Source organism: Acanthopagrus latus, chromosome 21, assembly GCF_904848185.1.
Source record: "Acanthopagrus latus isolate v.2019 chromosome 21, fAcaLat1.1, whole genome shotgun sequence".
Lineage (NCBI taxonomy): Eukaryota > Metazoa > Chordata > Actinopteri > Spariformes > Sparidae > Acanthopagrus > Acanthopagrus latus.
The window spans coordinates 5,812,182-5,830,741 of NC_051059.1; the positions used below are offsets into that span (position 1 = coordinate 5,812,182).

An 18,560-nucleotide genomic window follows, 5' to 3' on the forward strand; every position below is an offset into this window, starting at 1 on the left:
TTGAATCTCCCGACCCTTTTAGCGGAGACCACGAACATCCCGCCGGGGCTTCCTGTCACAGAGGCTCAATTAGCCCGGGTGGCTCTAGCAGAAACAGCAGCTTGGAACTGCCTGGGACCATCGTTGTCCTCGCTCGCTTTCCCTCCCTGATTATGTCAGCTATGCTCACATTTGGGCTCAAGGTGGTTCAGGGGTGCAGATTAAGTCATGACAAGGTTAACCTGGCTGTGACTTGAATGAACCTAGATCATGATACCCAGGGAGCATTCATGGCCAAAGTCCTCCCAGCAGATCATTCATTGACCTAATTGCTTACTACAGTGTTCAAATACTAATGTCTTGTAAATGCTGTATCAGTCAAAGGTTTGCTAATTTGACGTGTGATATTGGATGTAGGGACTTAGTGAATATAATTCCCTGTGGTTGTGAACTGTAATCCAATTTTGGATTTAAGTCTAAAGCCTGTGGTCGTTTGGATTCGGTAAGCACCATTTGCATCACGTAGCATTAATGCTTTTTAGATGATTCACTGTCTTTGTTCAACCTTTCATCACGTGGTTCCTAGCATTGCCCTTACAGCTGAGCTAATTAATATATTTATATGCACCAACCCGCCAAGAATTAACACACAACTTTAAAGTTCCTTTCAGCTCCATGCAGCTTTTTTTTTTTTTTTAGCCTCTATCGGCTTTTTATTTTATTTTTTGAAGCACCGAAACCTGACTGTTTGTGTCTGTTGTTCTCGGATAAACTGATGGAAAACAGTCAATGACAGCAACTAGCTGGATTACTCAGGCAAGCCCTCAGCTGCTAAAGAGCCAGACGGCCCTTATGAGGTGTTGGAGAACATAAAAACAGGTAAAAATCTATGAATATTACTATTTTAATGTTAAGATTAATGCAACTGTTTATCTGGAAGAAGGTTAAGATGATAATATGTCAAAAATGACATATTATGACGTAGGTCTACTATGAAGGCAGCTTATAAGTAACATAGTTCTTTTAAGCCAAACCACAATGTTTTCCTAAACCTAACCAAGCTGTGAGCCTATGGGGAAGGTCTGCTACGCCAGGTCATGTCTTTTTGGGAACGGTGATTTCTGTATGTAGTTTTGGGAGTAACTGGCAATATTTAGTCTATAGGCATGAGGATGTGTTGGACAGTGTTGCGTTTACGGCCTCTGTGAAATTAGATCCGGAAATGTTTTCTGGTTGACAACATCATATTTTATCTGCTTGAACCAGAGTCTTTGTGATTCTACAGAACTAGATTGTGTTTTTATGTTCGCAACATAGATTTGCAAAAAATGTACAAGTCTTGTCCACTTTTCTGATCCACGATAACAATATGGATATCATTTGAAGCCCTGGAATTAAAGATGACTGATAGGGTAACACCAGGCATATGTGGTTACAAGAAAAGTATTTTATTTTAACTTTGACAGGCTCAAAGACAGAACCCTGAGACAAAGCCAAACAGTGGTATGTCAGCGAAATAGAGACCCAGAATAGAATAAGAACACATACGGTGATAAAAAGTTTCTCGCAGTGAAGCACGTTTTTTAAATGAAATCTGAAGTATTTCCACAGTGTCAAAGATATCTCTCCTGCTGAGCAATACCGGAAAATAAACTTTGCATCGCAGTCGTGAGCTCAGAAGCTTTTACTCGAGTTAACTGCAAAAATGCTGAGAGGGAATTGGTAAAATCATATTTGAGAGTTGATTTTAGCTTCAATCTATAACTTTAAATTGTATTATTTCCCCCCCCCAAAAAACCTGTCCTGTGGGACAGCAAACACAATCAAGTTGTATTTGAAGTGGAAATAGGACTCAGCTGCACACAGGGGTGACTAAATCAATACAAAAACACGTTTTTCCTGCCAGATAACCCAATCTGCCGGCTGGCTTTGGACTGCGTGTTGTCTGTGTGTATGTGTGAGTGCGGTGGTGCCCTTGCCCTACATCCACACCACCCTGAAGGTAAATTCCTGCCCTCCAGAGAGCTTCAGACGCTTGAAAAATTCATATTGTCTCGCGCAGCCAAGTAGTATCGGATCAGACCCTGGAGCAGGAAATTCACGGGGAGCCCCTTGGCACTCTGTCTGTTTGACGGAGCACAGGAAAAGACAGGGGAGGGGAGGGGAGGGGAGGCATTGGCGTGGAAGGCGGCTCCGCCACCTGTCACTGTCTGATTTAGGGATGAGGATGAAGAATGGAAAGAAGACAGAGAGAGACAAACGAAACAACAGAGAGAGAGAGAGTCGAGAGACTAATCTCTGTAGGCAAGAGGAGGACATACACAGAGTAGACATCGATTAGGAGGGTGATGGAGCGCCTCAGGAAGAAAACTGCGACCGAGTAAATACACCTCTCTGTCAGACAGAGGCAGCGCAGCTCGGGACGGTGGCCAGCTCTCCCCCTCTCTCAGTCTTTCCTTCTCTAGATTAAGCAGCTCCTCACAGTCCACAGAGAGCCGGCCATCTGTCAATACCTAACCCCCCCCATACACACACACACACACACACACACACACACACACACACACACACACTCTCGCATGGACACGAATACAGAAGCCAAGTCTACACACAGTAATATTCAAATCATACGCAAATACACACAGCTCATTCAGCATTCAGGAAAATATTAATGACATCATGCTAATAACAAAGCACTCGTCTGACAAGGCCGTTCGCCCTGAAAGATGGATCGCTTTGTCAAGTTTCACTCTTCCTGTACTCACACCACCTTTATGCACGCCATGGCCAAAAGTATGTGGGCCACAGTCTACACACTGAATTGCACTTTTGGTCTGAGGCAGTTTTCAATGTGATCCTGCATGAACAAAACCGAAGCTGAATCTGTTTCGGTTATTCTACATGTGAGAGTTCTGTCTGGGCTGCTTTGCCTGCGCTCGAAAAAGGCACTTACACCTGCTTCCATACACCGATCAGCAACATTTGAAGTATTTGTTGATGTTGGCAGCTCTGTTGATTAAATCTAATCAGAACACACCCACACAGGCCTGACGAAGGAGATCTCTGGAGTTTAGTGTTAAACTAATAATAGAAAATACCTAGCAATGTTTTTTTTTGTAAATTTTGAATTGAATTGACATTTTGAATCTTCAAGGGATTTAATTTAACGCTACAGCAACACTACTAGGGCTCAGCAATATACATTATATGTATACATTATAGTGATATGTAGTGATATCTTCTTAGATTTTGGATGTTGTTCTATCACAGTGTGACATCAGTCTTTTCCTGTTTTTAAAGGCTGCATTACAGCAAAGCCATGTCATTTTCTGTATTCTCTGCTCAGGATGCCAAAACTCCACTTAAAAAAGATAATGCCTAAATCACTAAAATGGAAATCATTCAAAAAGACAAGCCAATACGTTGGGACCATTAGGGCCTCATTAGTGCTCCGAAAGACAGCAACCTGTCATCTTCTTTGTCCTAGAACAAAATAGTCTTTGAGCTGCTTTGTCAGAGATCTCGACTGGCCCGCAAAGACTTCCGACCTCGACCCCAACACGTCCATCATCAGTGCCCAAGTTTAATAAATTCCCCAAATCCCAGCAACCAGGTTACAAACTCTGGCGGAACATCTTCCCAGGAGGGTGGAGGCTTTCATGATGGCAGATGAATGCTCATGGCTTTGAAATGATATGTTCAACAATCCTATATGTGGCAGTAATGTTGAGGTTTCCACCCACAGTGCTCTAACATTGCACTATACGTGAATGTTTTCCACACGCCGAGGTAGAGCTCCTCATCCTCAGGTTATCACTTCGCACTAAGTTCACAACTGTCGTGACGACACCTGATTGGTATTCAAAGCGGCACGTACATTGCTGGCTCTGTATTGTAATTATCAATAAATAATGGTTTTATTTTTGGTGGGAGAATGTTGCTTTGGGCTACATCCTAGAGTGCCTCCGCCAAATGCCTCGTGTTTATGTCCATCATTTATTTATGACCGGGTATCTTTATCTGTCTTACTGATGGCTTTAGTTTCACGAAGCACACCATGGGTGTGGAATTTGTTAAGGAAATAAACGTTACACAAACTTGGATGTAAACAAAATAATACGGCTTGTGCACATGTTGGTTGAGCCACTCTTACCCCCTGTTGCTGCTGCTTCTCACTCTGTTTGAACACAGTCCAATGGGGCAACGGTTCAGGCCTTCAAACAGCACGATTTTTCAAAAAGAGGAGGCTCACGGTCCAAACAGGCCCGGCTCTTCTACCAATAAAAGAATCTAAGAATCAATTGTTCCCACAACTTCCTGTTTCTGGCACAGATGAAGATAAGAAAATCACATCCAATAACACCAGACAGGAAGCATGGTTCTCAACCCTGTTTTGTTTTTTGTTTTTTAATCACGTGACTTTCCTCTTCATCATCGACTGTGCGAGCCTAACATCCAGCGAGGAGCTGCTGTTGAGTTAAAAAGTTGGGTATGAAAACAGCCTCTAGCTAACCACTGAGTTGGAATGAACTCGTATTTTCATACATTCACAAGCACTGTACACACATACGTTAACACGCACTCGAAAGCACACTCGCACCGACTTGCTAGAGCCGCGCACCACATCAGCAACCATTAACAGTGAGGACAGTGAATCACTTATCAGACATCATTTGCATAACGTGCTGTGGCTCGGCGAGCACTCAAACTATCATTCCTTCCAGTTGTGGGGAAAAAAATAAAAGGCAAAAAACTAGATACAGGAGCAAAGCAGCTTACGGCCTTTACACGGAAGCAAAAAAGGTCAAACACATCCCCACCTGCTTGCACAAACAATGGCGCACATGCACAGATAAATACATAGACGCTCTTGCTGTCAGCTCGCTTTATCAAAAGCAAACACGTGCAGTTTGCACACATTGGATTCTTTGGCCTGGGTTCTATCTGTCTGACCGCCTGTCACAGCCAAATGAAAGAGCAGGCGGATCAATAAAGATGCAGGGGTGATGGATGAAGGAAGTGAAAGACAGACAAGAAGAGGGGAGGTGAGAGGAGGGTGGCAGAGGCAGGAGGGAGGGACAGGGGAGCAACTTGCTCTTGAAGCTAAGTCAAAATCTGATAATAGGATGACGAAGCTTAGTGCAGACGGAATGATGAGTCGGTGGGTTTGCTCATTTTTTTTCTCACGTACTCTGTGCTGCTCAGAGACAACAGTTCCCCGAGGAAATATATTACAGAGGCCATCTGGCCTGCACTGGCTTGGCCACACACACATGCACACACGCACACGTACACATGCGTAAGCACTGCGTAAGCCAAGTACCACTGACCACGGATGACCACATCATCACAGCACAGACAGTCTGTAGTGCGCCATACAGACACTATTGTTTGCCCTGAACACCATCCACCTTAATCACGCATAATCACACAGGAGGGTGGTGCAGCGGGCGTCCTGTATGACCCAGATTCAGGCTTTGATATGACAGCATGTGGAGCCTCCACCCTGCTTAAGTGTCCATTAGCAAATCCCAGAATGCCTACTGTACCGGGTTCAGGGATGCTGTTCTGTGAGAGGACCTCTGACCTCTACGGAGGGAGGATAAAAGAGGATTTCCCTGTAGGACACAAGCATTAATCCCAACCTTAACCCCAATCATTGGTAAAAAAAAAAACAAAAAACCTTTCATATTATTGTGAGGTCATGCTTAGTCACAAATTAGTTCTGAACATTTTGTTGTGGTTTACTGTCTTTTAGCTTTATGCATTAATGGCCTTATCATTTGAAGAAAAAATGGTTCCACCAACAAAGTAGTTCTCTAACTGAAGGTCTCAATCAGTGCGCTGAAATCTCAGTCAGAGAACCAATCAGGTTCTGCCTCCTTACTGTCCCACTGAGGTTTAAGCGCCACATGAATCATGTAATTGTGCAACAATCTGAAGTTTTAAAGGATGAAAATATATGATTATATTTAAGCCCCTGTGACCGGCAGTAGCTGGGTTTCTGTCCAAATGTAACTGAATCTTAACCAATTTTTGAGAAAACTGGCAAAAAACATGCAAATGAATGTTTGTTTCCATCCTCTAGTTGGCTCATCAACATAAGCAGTGGGAGGTGCCAGTTCTCCTGTGTGATGCTGCCATAGAAGACGAAGAAGATGCAACAAGGTGATGTTTAAATAGGCACCAGTCCACCCTCAAACAGTACAAACAATGTATTAGACATGATGGACATACGGCATTTCTGTTTGTTTTAGGTATTTGAATGAACATTATGGTCTTCTTCTGTAATTTTGGCTTAAATTATTCATGTAGGTCATGATTTTTTAACTCAATCTGTTTCCCCTGCACTTTATTGCGATATAGCTACGTCAACATTTTCACCTGTGCCATACGTAAAAAGCATTTTCTTTTTGTCCACACAAGGTAAATATGACCAAACCACTGTCTACAACGCTATCAAACTATCTCGTGAATGTCCGTTTCCCAGCTCATGCTAACATTTACCGGCAAGATCAATGCCAACGACACGGTTGAGAATGACTGTTTTTTTTCATCCTGCTTGACATGATGAGATGTTTATTTTACACCGTTAGCTACCATGCTGGACACCTAGCTCCCTACTGGCAACTCATGCTAATGTTTGTTAACAAGAAATATTGTCATTATTGGCTCAAGATACAGTGAACATAGTTCGGCTGTTAGATGAATCCAGCTTTCGATTAGGCTAGCTAGCTGACAGAATAACTTTAGCATCACATCATATTTTGGTGATGCGGTGCTAATTTTACATGCTGCTAACTGAGTCTGTGTCTAGTAGTAACTTGTGTATGTTAAACATTCAACAAGTTATGACAAAATCGCGTTATTGATAATATTGAAAACTCAAAAATGGATATCAACAAATGTCAAAATTCATAACACCTTCAGCAACTAATACACTGATGTAGTCTGTTAAGACAAAGTATAATTTTCTGTGACTTTTCAGTGTTAGAAGATGCTAGATGAAATGCACCCGATGTGGGAAACTCCATTTTAAACTGCAAAAGGTTTTCATAGTATATACTTATCCCTTAAACGCTAAGCAGCATTGAGATTTTAACTTTAGCCTCTTTGTTTCTTGAGTTTGGTCCACAGTGTATTCCACACAAACAAATTGAGTAATTACTCCCGGCGGACACTAGAGCAAACAAACTATGTAGGTATAATAGCTTATATGGATTAGAAAAAGACATGAGAAACTGTAAATAGCACCAGAACGACTCTAATAAGGCAGCAGTACAGCAAAACAGGAAGGAGAGAAAATGTCGAGGGAGGGAAAAAGTCCCTGGACACAACGGCAAAATCTGTCCCTGTTCCAAGAAGCGGACAGTGAAACGATGTTTTTCTTCGCTCCTAATAGAGCAAAAGAATGTGGTCAAGCAGCAATTATCTTCTTCCAAATTACATCCTGGAATTTTTCTCTAATTTGCTGTAACACAATAAACCATCCTGTCCTGGGCAGCAGCAAACTCTCCTCACCGCACACCGAGAGACACAAATGTATACATAACTGGCCTACTTTTTTTTTTTCCCCAGGCCTCAGGCCGTACCTTTTGGTTTTTCTTTTAATAAATATTTGAATTTGAAAATATCAAAAAATAATGGAAACTCAGAGCTCGACTCAGAGCTCGGAGTGTATGCGGACACGCAGACGGACCAACACGAATTAAAGGGTGAGAGGGCCCTCTGGTTGTCGGTGACCTCGATCTCCCACTTGGTTCCCTACGTACAGAACCCACTTTGCTGTTTAAGAGACACGTTACGCAACCAATGTCAGTCTAAAGGCGAAGGACAGCCTGGGCTGGCTAGGTCAAGGCCAAGTGTGCCAGCGTTTCTATTTTAGGTGCGTGGATGACTTATTTAAAACATCCAGCCCCCGTGACTTGGACAACACTCACAACGTCCCAGCATCTGGCAGAGCAGACTCTGTGCATATGTACGCTCTGCATGTTTTACACATCTGACATTGCTGCTGCGGCGTGTGCACGAGCACACTCGCGCGCCTGTCCCCACGGCCTCTATATATTTAGGTGTTCCTGCACCCCGCAGTAAGCTCTACCTGCAGTTTGTTCTTTGCACCGCTCCCTGCACTGCAGTTGAGAAAAATTACAGCTCAAGATCGACCTTTGTGTGTCAATCAGCTGTGAGTCAGGCCAAGAGAGCACTTGGAGGAACGATGGCTGGATGTGAATGTTAACAGTTTTTCATCACTTTTGGCAGTTTGTATTGCAGGGGAATGACGAGGCTCCGACGGGGCTGGACACAGAGATACCATGAAGGCCCCCCTCCCAGCGAAGCCAGAGGCGTCGGATGCTGACTGTACAAGCATGATCTTATGCGCGAGTGTGTGATTAAGTCTGCCCTGCATGCATGTGCGTATGTGAGAGTGCATGTGTGTGTCTTCGCATGTCACTATGGCAACTTGGGTGTAGGCTGGGGCGCCCCATGGAGAGCACTTGCAGCTTGCTACAAGGCCAGAAGCCCTGCCCCTTGGGACCGGCAGTTACCAGTGTGCCAGCTAAAGGCCACAACACTTTATTAGTTAGCTGGACAACATCTGTCCCCACACCTGGGCCTGTGTGTGTCAGCGTGTAACTCTGCATGAATGTGGGTTTCATCTATCGGCGCAAGTACAAGAAAAGCACAAAAACATGAGCATGAATTGGCGGATGATTTGGGATGCTATCCAGTCCTCTCTGCCTCCCCCCCCACTGCCGACAGCCCTGGAGTTATTCCAAGCTTCCCGCTGGCCTGCGTCTGTTGCTTCAGCCTTAATGCCCTGCCTTGTATTTACACGCACAGAATAACAAATGTAATTAACTCTCAGCTAGATTCAACCATGGCAGAAAAGGGCCAGTGGAGAGAGAGGCGAGCAAACGCACACAGACACACAAGCACACACAGAAAGAGAAAACCCAAATGGACAGCGTGAATAGACAGGGAGATTTGGAGATGATGACAGCTGCGTGGAGAAAGGGCAAAACAAAATTTGGTGGGGGTGAGAGAGGGGGGAGGAGGAGGAGGAGGAGGAGGGCGCTCACAGATAAAGTGAGGATGTGAAGAAACGAGCTAGCTCTCAGTGGAGTTTCCCTGAGCCAAACGTAGCTGCGTGTGAATAATTTAACCTTACGGCGGGAGCCTCTGAAGACCGCAGTGGACATCAGGAGTGATATGCATCGGGGGACAATCCACCCTACACACTAATTACTAAAATGTAATCAGCGTCACAAGGAGCTTTGTGACAAGCTGTTATTGCTCTCCGCCACGGCCCTGCCGCTGCTCCAGTCCGTCCCGCTCGAAAATCATCGCCACAGGCTCGCGTTAACTCGCTGGCACCGCGTGGCTCAGGAGCTTGATGATGCGTGGCCGCAGCAATTTCTGGCCCTCGCCCAAAAAAACTGCAGATTTGAATTGGAAAAAGTTAGGTTAACAAGAAGCTGATTTCCACTTTTACACTTGAGAGAACTCCAGAAAGAGCTCAAGTACAGTGGGAGCAGCTGCTGCCGCCGGATCCGCAGACTCACACAAAAGCAAGAGTACGGAAAACACACTCTTTCCAGTCAAGCCAGTGCAAATCATTTGGCCTCCCCCCGACCCCCATTTCTCAAGTACAGGCAGTGGATGTTTAAACCAGAGGAAGTCAAAGCTGGCTTAGAGAGCAGGAGGTCAGGCGGAGCACGGAAGGGACAGGGACTGGGTCGAACAATTGTGCAAAGGAAACGAGACAGAGTGACAGATGTGTGACGCCGACCGCCACCAACTCACCTGTTTCCAGTTGTCGAAGATGATGAGCTTGCTGTCCTCGTCGTCGATCGTCACATTGCACTCGTAGCCCTCACCTGCAAGCATGAAGCGGTGTCACGCACATCAGCAAGCACTGACACTGGCATCGCACTGTACTGTACATTGCAAATGTGCGAGAATGCACTGTGGAGTTTTAACGAATCTACCAAAATGAAACATCAGCGGTCCTAACTTGCGCCTGAAAATGTTGTCAACCTAATTTAAGTCTGAGAAATGTTCTCGACCTGCTCCATAACGACTTAAATTAGTTTTGTGCAGACGTTTGAATTGGGTAACGTGGCCAGCTGACGTCTTTGGAAAAATATTGCAGCAACCATATACAATCTGGTTGAGGATATTCTATTCTTATGCTCCAATTTAAAGGCTAGGCCTGCTGATATTCTTCGTCAGCAGGCTTAACAGCAGGATTTTCTTATTATCAACTAATCCCAAGTAAGGAAAACCCTAACAAATGCCTTCTAACTTCCACAGCCGGTTGTTGGCGCTCAGCTCAAAGGCTGTTCAGCCCCACTGAAGATAAAGATTTATCAAAAACCGACTAATTTCCAAAAAAAACAGCTGGACACCGTAGTTTTCAGCAAAGATTATAAAAAGAGATGCACTTTCTCTACATCTGCTGCGATATTGAGTTTTTACAGCAGCACAACAGTGTGCATGGGATTGACCCAACTTCATTCTTCCACTCAACTACATTTATTTCTGTTCGTTAGCTCCTTGTCATTTAACAGATTCAGATTATTCAGTGTCGACGGGCCAATCAGATGTTGTTGTGGGTGGGACACTGATTAAAAAGACAGAGAGAGGATTGAAACATGCTTAATATAGTGTATTTTATGGACTAACAAGGAAAACACTGATATCAATAATAGAGAAAAAGACGCCGCAATAACTGGCCAGGCCAATCATCAGTCTATCCTTACTACAATCCACTCAATTTTTCTTTACCTTGTTCTACTTTACTTAATTGCACTGTATCTTTAAATATTGGAAAATATACTTCATGTGTGAGTAGCAGGAAGAGGCTACAACTACTACCGCAATGTTGGTTGTGGCCTATTCATTAATTTCATGACAATAATAACAAAATATAGAATACCCCCATACTTATCATTTTTTGAAACAGCTATAGGAAAGCTGCGTTTTTATAGGAGCTAATAATAACACAAAAAAAATAATCAAGAAAAACTGTGACAGCTTTCAAAATACACATTAACTTTAAACAGCTTGAAACGACTGGAGAAATGACGTCGATGAATGACATGTTTATTTTAAGGTGCTAGCGCACCACACCTCCCGGTGTTAATCAGTGCAGTCTTTTACTGGTAATTACTTACTTACATGAAGACACGTATTGATTACCGAGGTGTTATCCCTCTTGAAGGGCTAATATGGTGCTCGAGCATCTGTTTAAACCACCAAGGAAGTGTGATTAAATGGCTTTTTTTTTACACACTGCAATTTTGACGTGTGGCTCATAGAATAACTTAGCACACTGCTAAAATTCCAGATGACGATGGAGGCATCATCATGGAAACATGTACAAGCTCCTCCTTGGATAAAAGTGCTTTCTCGTCCATTTATGATGCATGAACCCGAGTGCACTACATGGGCGGGAATGAATACTGTATGGCGTGAGTCAGGGGCAAGTTAGCTTTATGCACAAGGCAGAGGACCAGTCGTCTCCTAGTGACAGGGAGTTATTGATCGGCCGGTGGGATGGCTGATTGTCCTCCATGCTGCAGTGATCAATGTGACGGACAGACCCACTCACTGAGAGATGCCAGAGCGCAGGAAAAAGGACAAAAGAGAAGATAACTTAAATGGGCTTTCCTTCTGAGAGTTAGATGAGAAAATGTATGCCATTTTCATATCTGTCTGCCAAACATGAGGCTACAGCTAGCAGCTGGATAGCTTAGCTTAACATTCTGGGCGAAGGCAGAAACAACTGGCATAGCCTTGTCCTTGTCCATCTGCCTAACAATATCAAGACCATTGTTATGTCTGTTTGCTCAAATTCTAATTAAAACCAGCAGCCAGTTAGCTTAGCATAGTATTGAGACCACAGACAGGAGGAAACAGCTAGCCTGCTACGGGGCCATTTGCAGAGAAGTCCAAAACATATTTTACACTGTTAAGGTGCAGGTGGGTGTGTTGTGTTATCTTTGGCTTGCCATTTGTCTTCCCAGTTTTTATGCTTGGTTAAGCTTAAGGGGGAATAAAACAATTTAATGGTGCCGCTCTTCTACACTTTCCAAAAGCAATCGGGCATAAGTTCTCAAATTCTGATCATTTAGTAGGGGTTTTTGACGCTCAAAACAAATGTATCCAGTGTTTTACAGACACCTCTTTCTCAGTGTAAGCTTATGGGAGAAAGTCTTTTGGTTCCAGCAAAATCTATATTATCATCTAGCTCACAGCAAGGAATTGCAAACGTTTAAATTGCGCGCTAACTGTCTAAATGCAGCTTGTTCAAGATAAACCATGAGACTAATTTATAAAGGTGTTTCAGCACAGGTGCACACCCAAAAAACATCCCCACCCAGATCTTTACCACATGCTTGTGTCTCAGAGTCTATAGAGAGGGATCTGTCCGACTGCCCGGCCAGAGATAAGGCTAGCGACGACTTGCCCACGCCATTCTGTCCCAGTAGCACTATCCTCAGTGCCCCGCCATGGCTGTGGTAAGCCGGCTGGGCGGCTGCTGATTGGCTGAATGACTCATCCCGAGGCACTGCTGTGTCACTGATAGGCAACGTGGCAGGCTCCTCCGAACCCGGAATCCAATCGCAGTCCTCGGATACAGCCTCTTCCCTCCGCAGCTGGTGTTTGACAGGCAGGGGTGTGCTTCCACGGCGGAGGGGGGCCGCCGTGGTGAGAAACATACTGTACTAGAATGAAATTGGAAGAGATAACAAGAAGACACATGTGAGTCCCACTGAGCGACACACAACTAGCATCGTTGTCTGGGTGTATTATAAAATAGTCCAAGAAGTGTGGCTGCACATCTACCTGTAACACTGTCTATTCTGGTAAATCTTATCGCTGAGGGGTGGGGGAGGGGTGTTTCCACTGTGTGCGTCTATATGTGTAAAGAGGAGGGGAGGTGATAACAGTGGAGGTGAGACAGATGAGTAACAGCGCGAGAGAGAGATGCTGAAGAAGACGCAGAGCGTGGCAAAGGGGAAAACCTGTGAGGGAAGAGAGAGGGGAGGAGGGTGAGAGGAGGGAGACAGGGCAGGTGAGGGTGCTGGAGGAATGACAGAAGACAAGAGGGATGCTTAAAGACGGCAGGTTGATAAGGACACATGGCTTAGGGAGAAGACAAGAGAAGGAGGAGGAGATTTACAGAGAATGAAACTCGAGGGACGGACAGAGGAAGAGAGGCTGCAGCTGTGTGTAATAAGGGCATACAGTAAGCGCAATCAGGTGGCTCGACAGTGTACAGTGTGTGCACGGTGACTTCAGCATGAATTCACACTAAAATAGGTCAGAAACAGAAAGTCTGGATCTGCATCCCTGGTTATTCAAGAAAGGGAAAGCTGTCAGCAGTTCTCTCTAGAACAACAATTTGTCTGAGAAAAGTGTATTTGTGTGTGTGAGTGTGTCTGTCTGTGCATTTGCATAATATTGTGTGTGTATGTGTGTTTGTAGCCACGGCAGGTCAATCATTGGAGACCCTCATCAATATTAATACAGCAATTAATCTAGCTCCAGCTGCACCCCTGGGCGTCTGCAGCCCAGTGTCTGCCTATGGAACGTATAAGTACAGTATCGGCAGTTAATTAATGAGGATTAACACAAGAACGTGAATAATATGGTCAAATTCAGCAGAGAGAAAACAGAGGGAAGCCTCGCGAATTACCATGAGCTGAATCAGCACCTCTCTGACACAGTGTAAACAAAAGACTGATTAGAAACCTCACAGAGCGAGGATCTCAGGGCAGTTCTGTTCGATTACATTAGATGATAAACTGTGTAGGTGTACATAATGAAGTAGTTATCTTGCCTCCTGTAAAATACACATTTCATGGCTTTCTTTGTTTTCACAACAACCTTTAAATACTATAAAATAATAACACTACATAGATATAACATTTGCAGTAAAATAATATTAAACTTCAAAACTATTATGTTTAGCATAATGTTGTATAGTATTGTCAAATGTAGCATGGTATTGTTTAGTGTAATCTAGTAGTATGGTACAGTGTTGTGTATAATTAAGTAGTTAATTGTGTGTAAAGTACAGTTGTACAATATGGTGTACTGTTATATACTGTATATAGTGCATTGTGGTGACGTGTAATACATTGTTTTGCAGTATAGTATAATACAGTATACTATAGTATACTATAATATTGTATAGAACAGCATAGTGTAGTAGTATGGTAAAGTATAATGTATCATTTAAGTCGTTAACCATACATATTTAGTCTGTGATTTTATGTTCTGTAAAGTACAGTTAGTTACTGCAATATATACTGTAGTAGAGTATAGTATAGTACAGTATGGTATAATATAGTATAGTACAGTACAGTATAGTACCGTATTGTACGGTATAGCACAGTATAGTATAGTATAGTATAGTATAGTATAGTACAATATAGTACAGTATAGTATAGTATAGTATAGTATAGTATATTTTAGTATAGTATGATATAATATAGTATAGTATAGTATGATATAGCATAGTATACTTAAGTATAGTATAGTATAGTATATGGTATAAAAGGTGGGGCCGCTTGTCACAATTTTGCAGCTGCTTACACACGCGGACACACACGCTGCACACACACACACAGTCATACATCACTCACACAGGCTCACTCAGGTCAGTCAATTAAGTTAATTGAACGAGCTAATCAATTAAGCATGGCCTTTATTGCGCGCGGCGCTCAGGGGAGCCGTGCAGGCGGCGGCAGAGAAAACTGTGACCGCGGGCTGAGCCGGAGTGTCAGGGGTTAATCTGCTCCTCTCGCCAGGCTGTCGAGCTAAAAAAAAAAAACTAGGGCAAACAACAGCGCATAATACAAAATTAATACTACAGGCAGTGTTTTCACTCTTCCGTCGTTACGGCTCAATTACACCGGGCCGCTGCTTTCTTCACCAGCTCGCAGCCTAGTTACGTCTTCTGCACTTTAGATCCTCCCTGAGCATGTTTACTGAGCGGCTCATTAGGATTCATTTAGGAGAATCTATGACACCATCTAACAGTATGAGGGCTGGAACGGTCCGACCAAGAAGCAGAGAGGCGAGGGTTCGTGGATGGATGGATTGATGCATGACAATAAAAAGAAAAACAAAAAAAAAACAAAAAAAACGTCCCAACGCACCCTTGAACCACCCTACAACTATGACAGAAAATCCAATACAGAGAGCGTAAAAGACTACGAGGCACACAGAGGTGAGTGTGGAGTCAGTGCTGAGTGGCACACGCTGGAAAGTCTCAACGGCGAAAAACGCTCCAAATTCCCACACACAGATAGTGTAGAGGAAAACCAAGGTGTGCTGCATGGAAACTCGTCAAATCTCTCTGTGTACACATTAGAGTGTGTATGTCTGTGTGTGGTCTACCTTTGTGTGTGCTATTGTGCAGAGCGCACGGAGTGGGGTTTGGCCGGAGGTGGGGAAAATACGTGTCTCCTTACCTGGTCAGCCATGGTTATAAATAAAGTCTTCTGTTTATTGGAGCAAGTGCTGTAGTTGCAAAGCGCCTCCGCCGGCCCGGTTCAAGTCTTCGGCGCTGGCTGCAGACCCGGCATCGCATTCACCACGGCGGCAACGCACGGCGCACAAAAGACACGCGCCACATTTCATTTGACATGATGTTTTTTCTTCCCACCCCCGGCGCGTAAAAATCCTCCTCCTCCTTCTCTGGTGATTTGAAAAGGAGAGGCGCGGCGCATGGACAAATTGGTAAAGGTGGCGGCGGGCTGGAGGGAGGGTGAAGCGGCTACACCTGCGTCTCGGTTGTTGTTGGAGGAAGCAGAAGAAGCAGAGGAAGAAGAAGAGAGACAGCCATCAGCCACAACAACACATCTCCTCTTGTTCATTTGGCGGCCAGCAGCGACTGCGCCCTCCCCACCACCTCCATTCAGCACCTGAACAGCTCTCTCTCTCTCTCTCTCTCTCTCTCTCTCTCTCTCTCTCTAGTGCAAAGTGTGTGTTGGGGGATGCGTCCTTGACTGTGTACAGTGATCCTCCCATTGGAGGTGGAGGAAGGGATGGTGGAGATGGTGGAGATGGTGATGGTGAAGCAGTGTCCCTCATTTCCCTCCTCCAGTGCCAAATATCAGCTCTCACCCACGGGGTTCTTTCAAATGTGAACACCGGTTCTGGGCTTCTCCCGGTGAGTTCCCTTTCAGGTCTCACGGTGGGTTACCCGCTGTCAGTCGCAGTGGAGGGGGTGGGGAGCCGCCGCTAGAGGGAGCCAGAGGGATGCACCGCGGGAGAAGGTGACGTCTGGAAAATGGATGTTTGTACAGAGGGGTGAGGTGTTTACTCTAAACACCCGAGTGAGATGTAGTTTTCAAATCAATACTAGGGACAAGTAAAAAAAAAAAAAATAAAAAGCATTCACAATGATAGCCTTTGGAGCTGACTGATGATTTTACACATCTTTAGATAGAACCAATGGTCGATGACATTTGGCATTATTTGTCATGGGCAATCTGCCAAGTTGCACATGAATACCATGACATTTCATTCATTACACATCCTCATACCAAGATGACTGAATAGGTGAATTGCAATGTGACGTTTGAAGCACGTAACGTCATTTACCATCATACCTACGGACCCACCTGTGTATGTGACTGTGTTAATGAATCAAAAGAACTCTTCATTGACTTGTGCTTTTACACTAGACACCAACAGCGGCCTCCTGAAGGAAAGTCCTGCGCTCCTTTAATCTGATCATCCACCCATTAACTTGGTTCTGCTCCCCTTTTTCACTCATTATACTTCTTCACCTGACTTTCTCCTTTGCTGCCCTAATAATTACTACAGCCTCTGGAGTGTGAAAGACGCGACCTTTCAGCTTTGCTTCAAATGTTCAACCAAAGTTTAAATATTGACCAAGTAAGGGAGCTATACCATTCAGACCATCCAAAGAAGATGGTGTCTAACATTTATTTTGTTTGTTTAAAGTCATCATTTCATACTGTTCATGTTTTTTTTCAGACACTGCGAGACAGTGAAAGCAGTATGTCGAGCCGCCTGGTGAGAATCGGTAAGAATACATTATGTAAGACTAAAGTGTCCTCAGTTTTATATTGATCTGAGTCCTTTGTTCCATCCCATATCTACCTGTCTCTCCCCATTATCCCTGACTAGATCCACACTGTACCTGTGAAGCCAGTTTGCAGGGAAGGGTGTTTCTGAGAGACCTCGTGGATTGCAGCACTCCGTCAGGTCCATCCCAGTGCTGCCACCAGGACGCCGTTCTGTGACTGTGTGCATTAGCTAACTGGCACTCACACTGGAAAAGTCATTAGTCCAATTTATTTACAAAACCCCTCCTGGACTGAAAACATCTCAGACCCAGATTGTATCTGCCAAATATGTGAGAAATAAAATCAGCCTCCCATAACACATCAAGTCTGTCTGTCAAACCTTATTTGGTCATATCTCACTCCCAGTTACTGCTGCCAGTGACTGGACTCCTGGAATTTTGAGAAAAAAAAACCCCAAAACACATCCACTGACTGTTCTGAGAGTTATTCCGTATATTGGAGGCTGATTCGCACATTCATAAGCCAAAGGTTTACAGAAAAACAAAAGCTTCCATTTTGACGACGCATGTTCTCTGCTGAAGCTTTTAGTGATGTCCTTGTCATCGCCGGATGTACGGTTTTAATGATGTTGCATGAATTTATGACTGCACTGCCGAAAACATCACAGTTTATGAATGTTTTCTGTTGCCTTCTGCAACACATCCTTTTTGTCTTGGCTACTCCCTGATGCCTTTCCTCCAAACTCTGCATGAAAAGCAACTTTACCTTACAAAATGTATGTCAATATAGTTATGATTATAGGAGCTTACTTTGGACATGTACATTGAGAATATCAGTCTCAAGTGGGAAAGTAGAAACACACCACAGCATTACCAACACTCGCGTTCCTTCAGTTTCAGGCTGTTTAGCTCTGTTAGCTATTTCTCAACTAGCTAGGCTGGAAACAGTTGAAAGACTACATTTTTCAGTGATTCTACATTGACAATCGATCAAACAAAGCTCCATTACACCTACTATAAGCTAGCTTACTTCTGGCACAAAATGATAGATGATGATAGACACGTTATCAGCTAGAGTGAGGTCATAGTGGAGCTTTCAGAAGCTAAAGAACAAGATATTTTCCCTGAGACTGAAACATCTTGGGCTGGAGATCAAATAGCCTGTAACAGTAATTAGCCAGTTAGCATGTCAGAGCTCCAGGTAAATTATAATACCAGACGTTTATGTTGTTAAATCCAAGCTTCACCATCACCCGCATTCAAGTTTTAGCTCTGATGCTATTCTAAGAAAAAGAGCTTGTTCTTTCTGGATGAAAGCACTTACTGGTAATTTGTAGTAGGCTAATATTTAATATCTAAGACCAACAACATTCGCCAGTAACACAATATTCACCCTGAGGTTATATGAACTTTTGTCAAAGTTAACCTACAACTCAACTCAAACAAACTGTCTGTATGTCTGCTTGTCTAGTTTAATTTTAGTTAGCTAAATAATATTAGCATT

The 18,560-nt window shown here is 43.9% G+C and overlaps 1 protein-coding gene across 1 annotated transcript in view; it reads right to left on the reverse strand.

Annotated features, from left to right (window-relative positions):
* Positions 1–15,982, reverse strand: part of rem2 (RAS (RAD and GEM)-like GTP binding 2) — a 28,905-nt gene extending 12,923 nt beyond the window's left edge. Inside the window, exons 1-3 of the mRNA XM_037085319.1 lie at positions 15,471–15,982; positions 12,377–12,713; positions 9,787–9,860 (exon numbers count right to left, since the gene is read on the reverse strand). Coding sequence (XP_036941214.1) covers positions 9,787–9,860; positions 12,377–12,713; positions 15,471–15,482 — 423 coding nt within the window. The 5' untranslated portion in view covers positions 15,483–15,982. The remainder of the gene's footprint in view (positions 1–9,786; positions 9,861–12,376; positions 12,714–15,470) is intronic.
* Between the last annotated feature and the right edge of the window lie 2,578 nt (positions 15,983–18,560).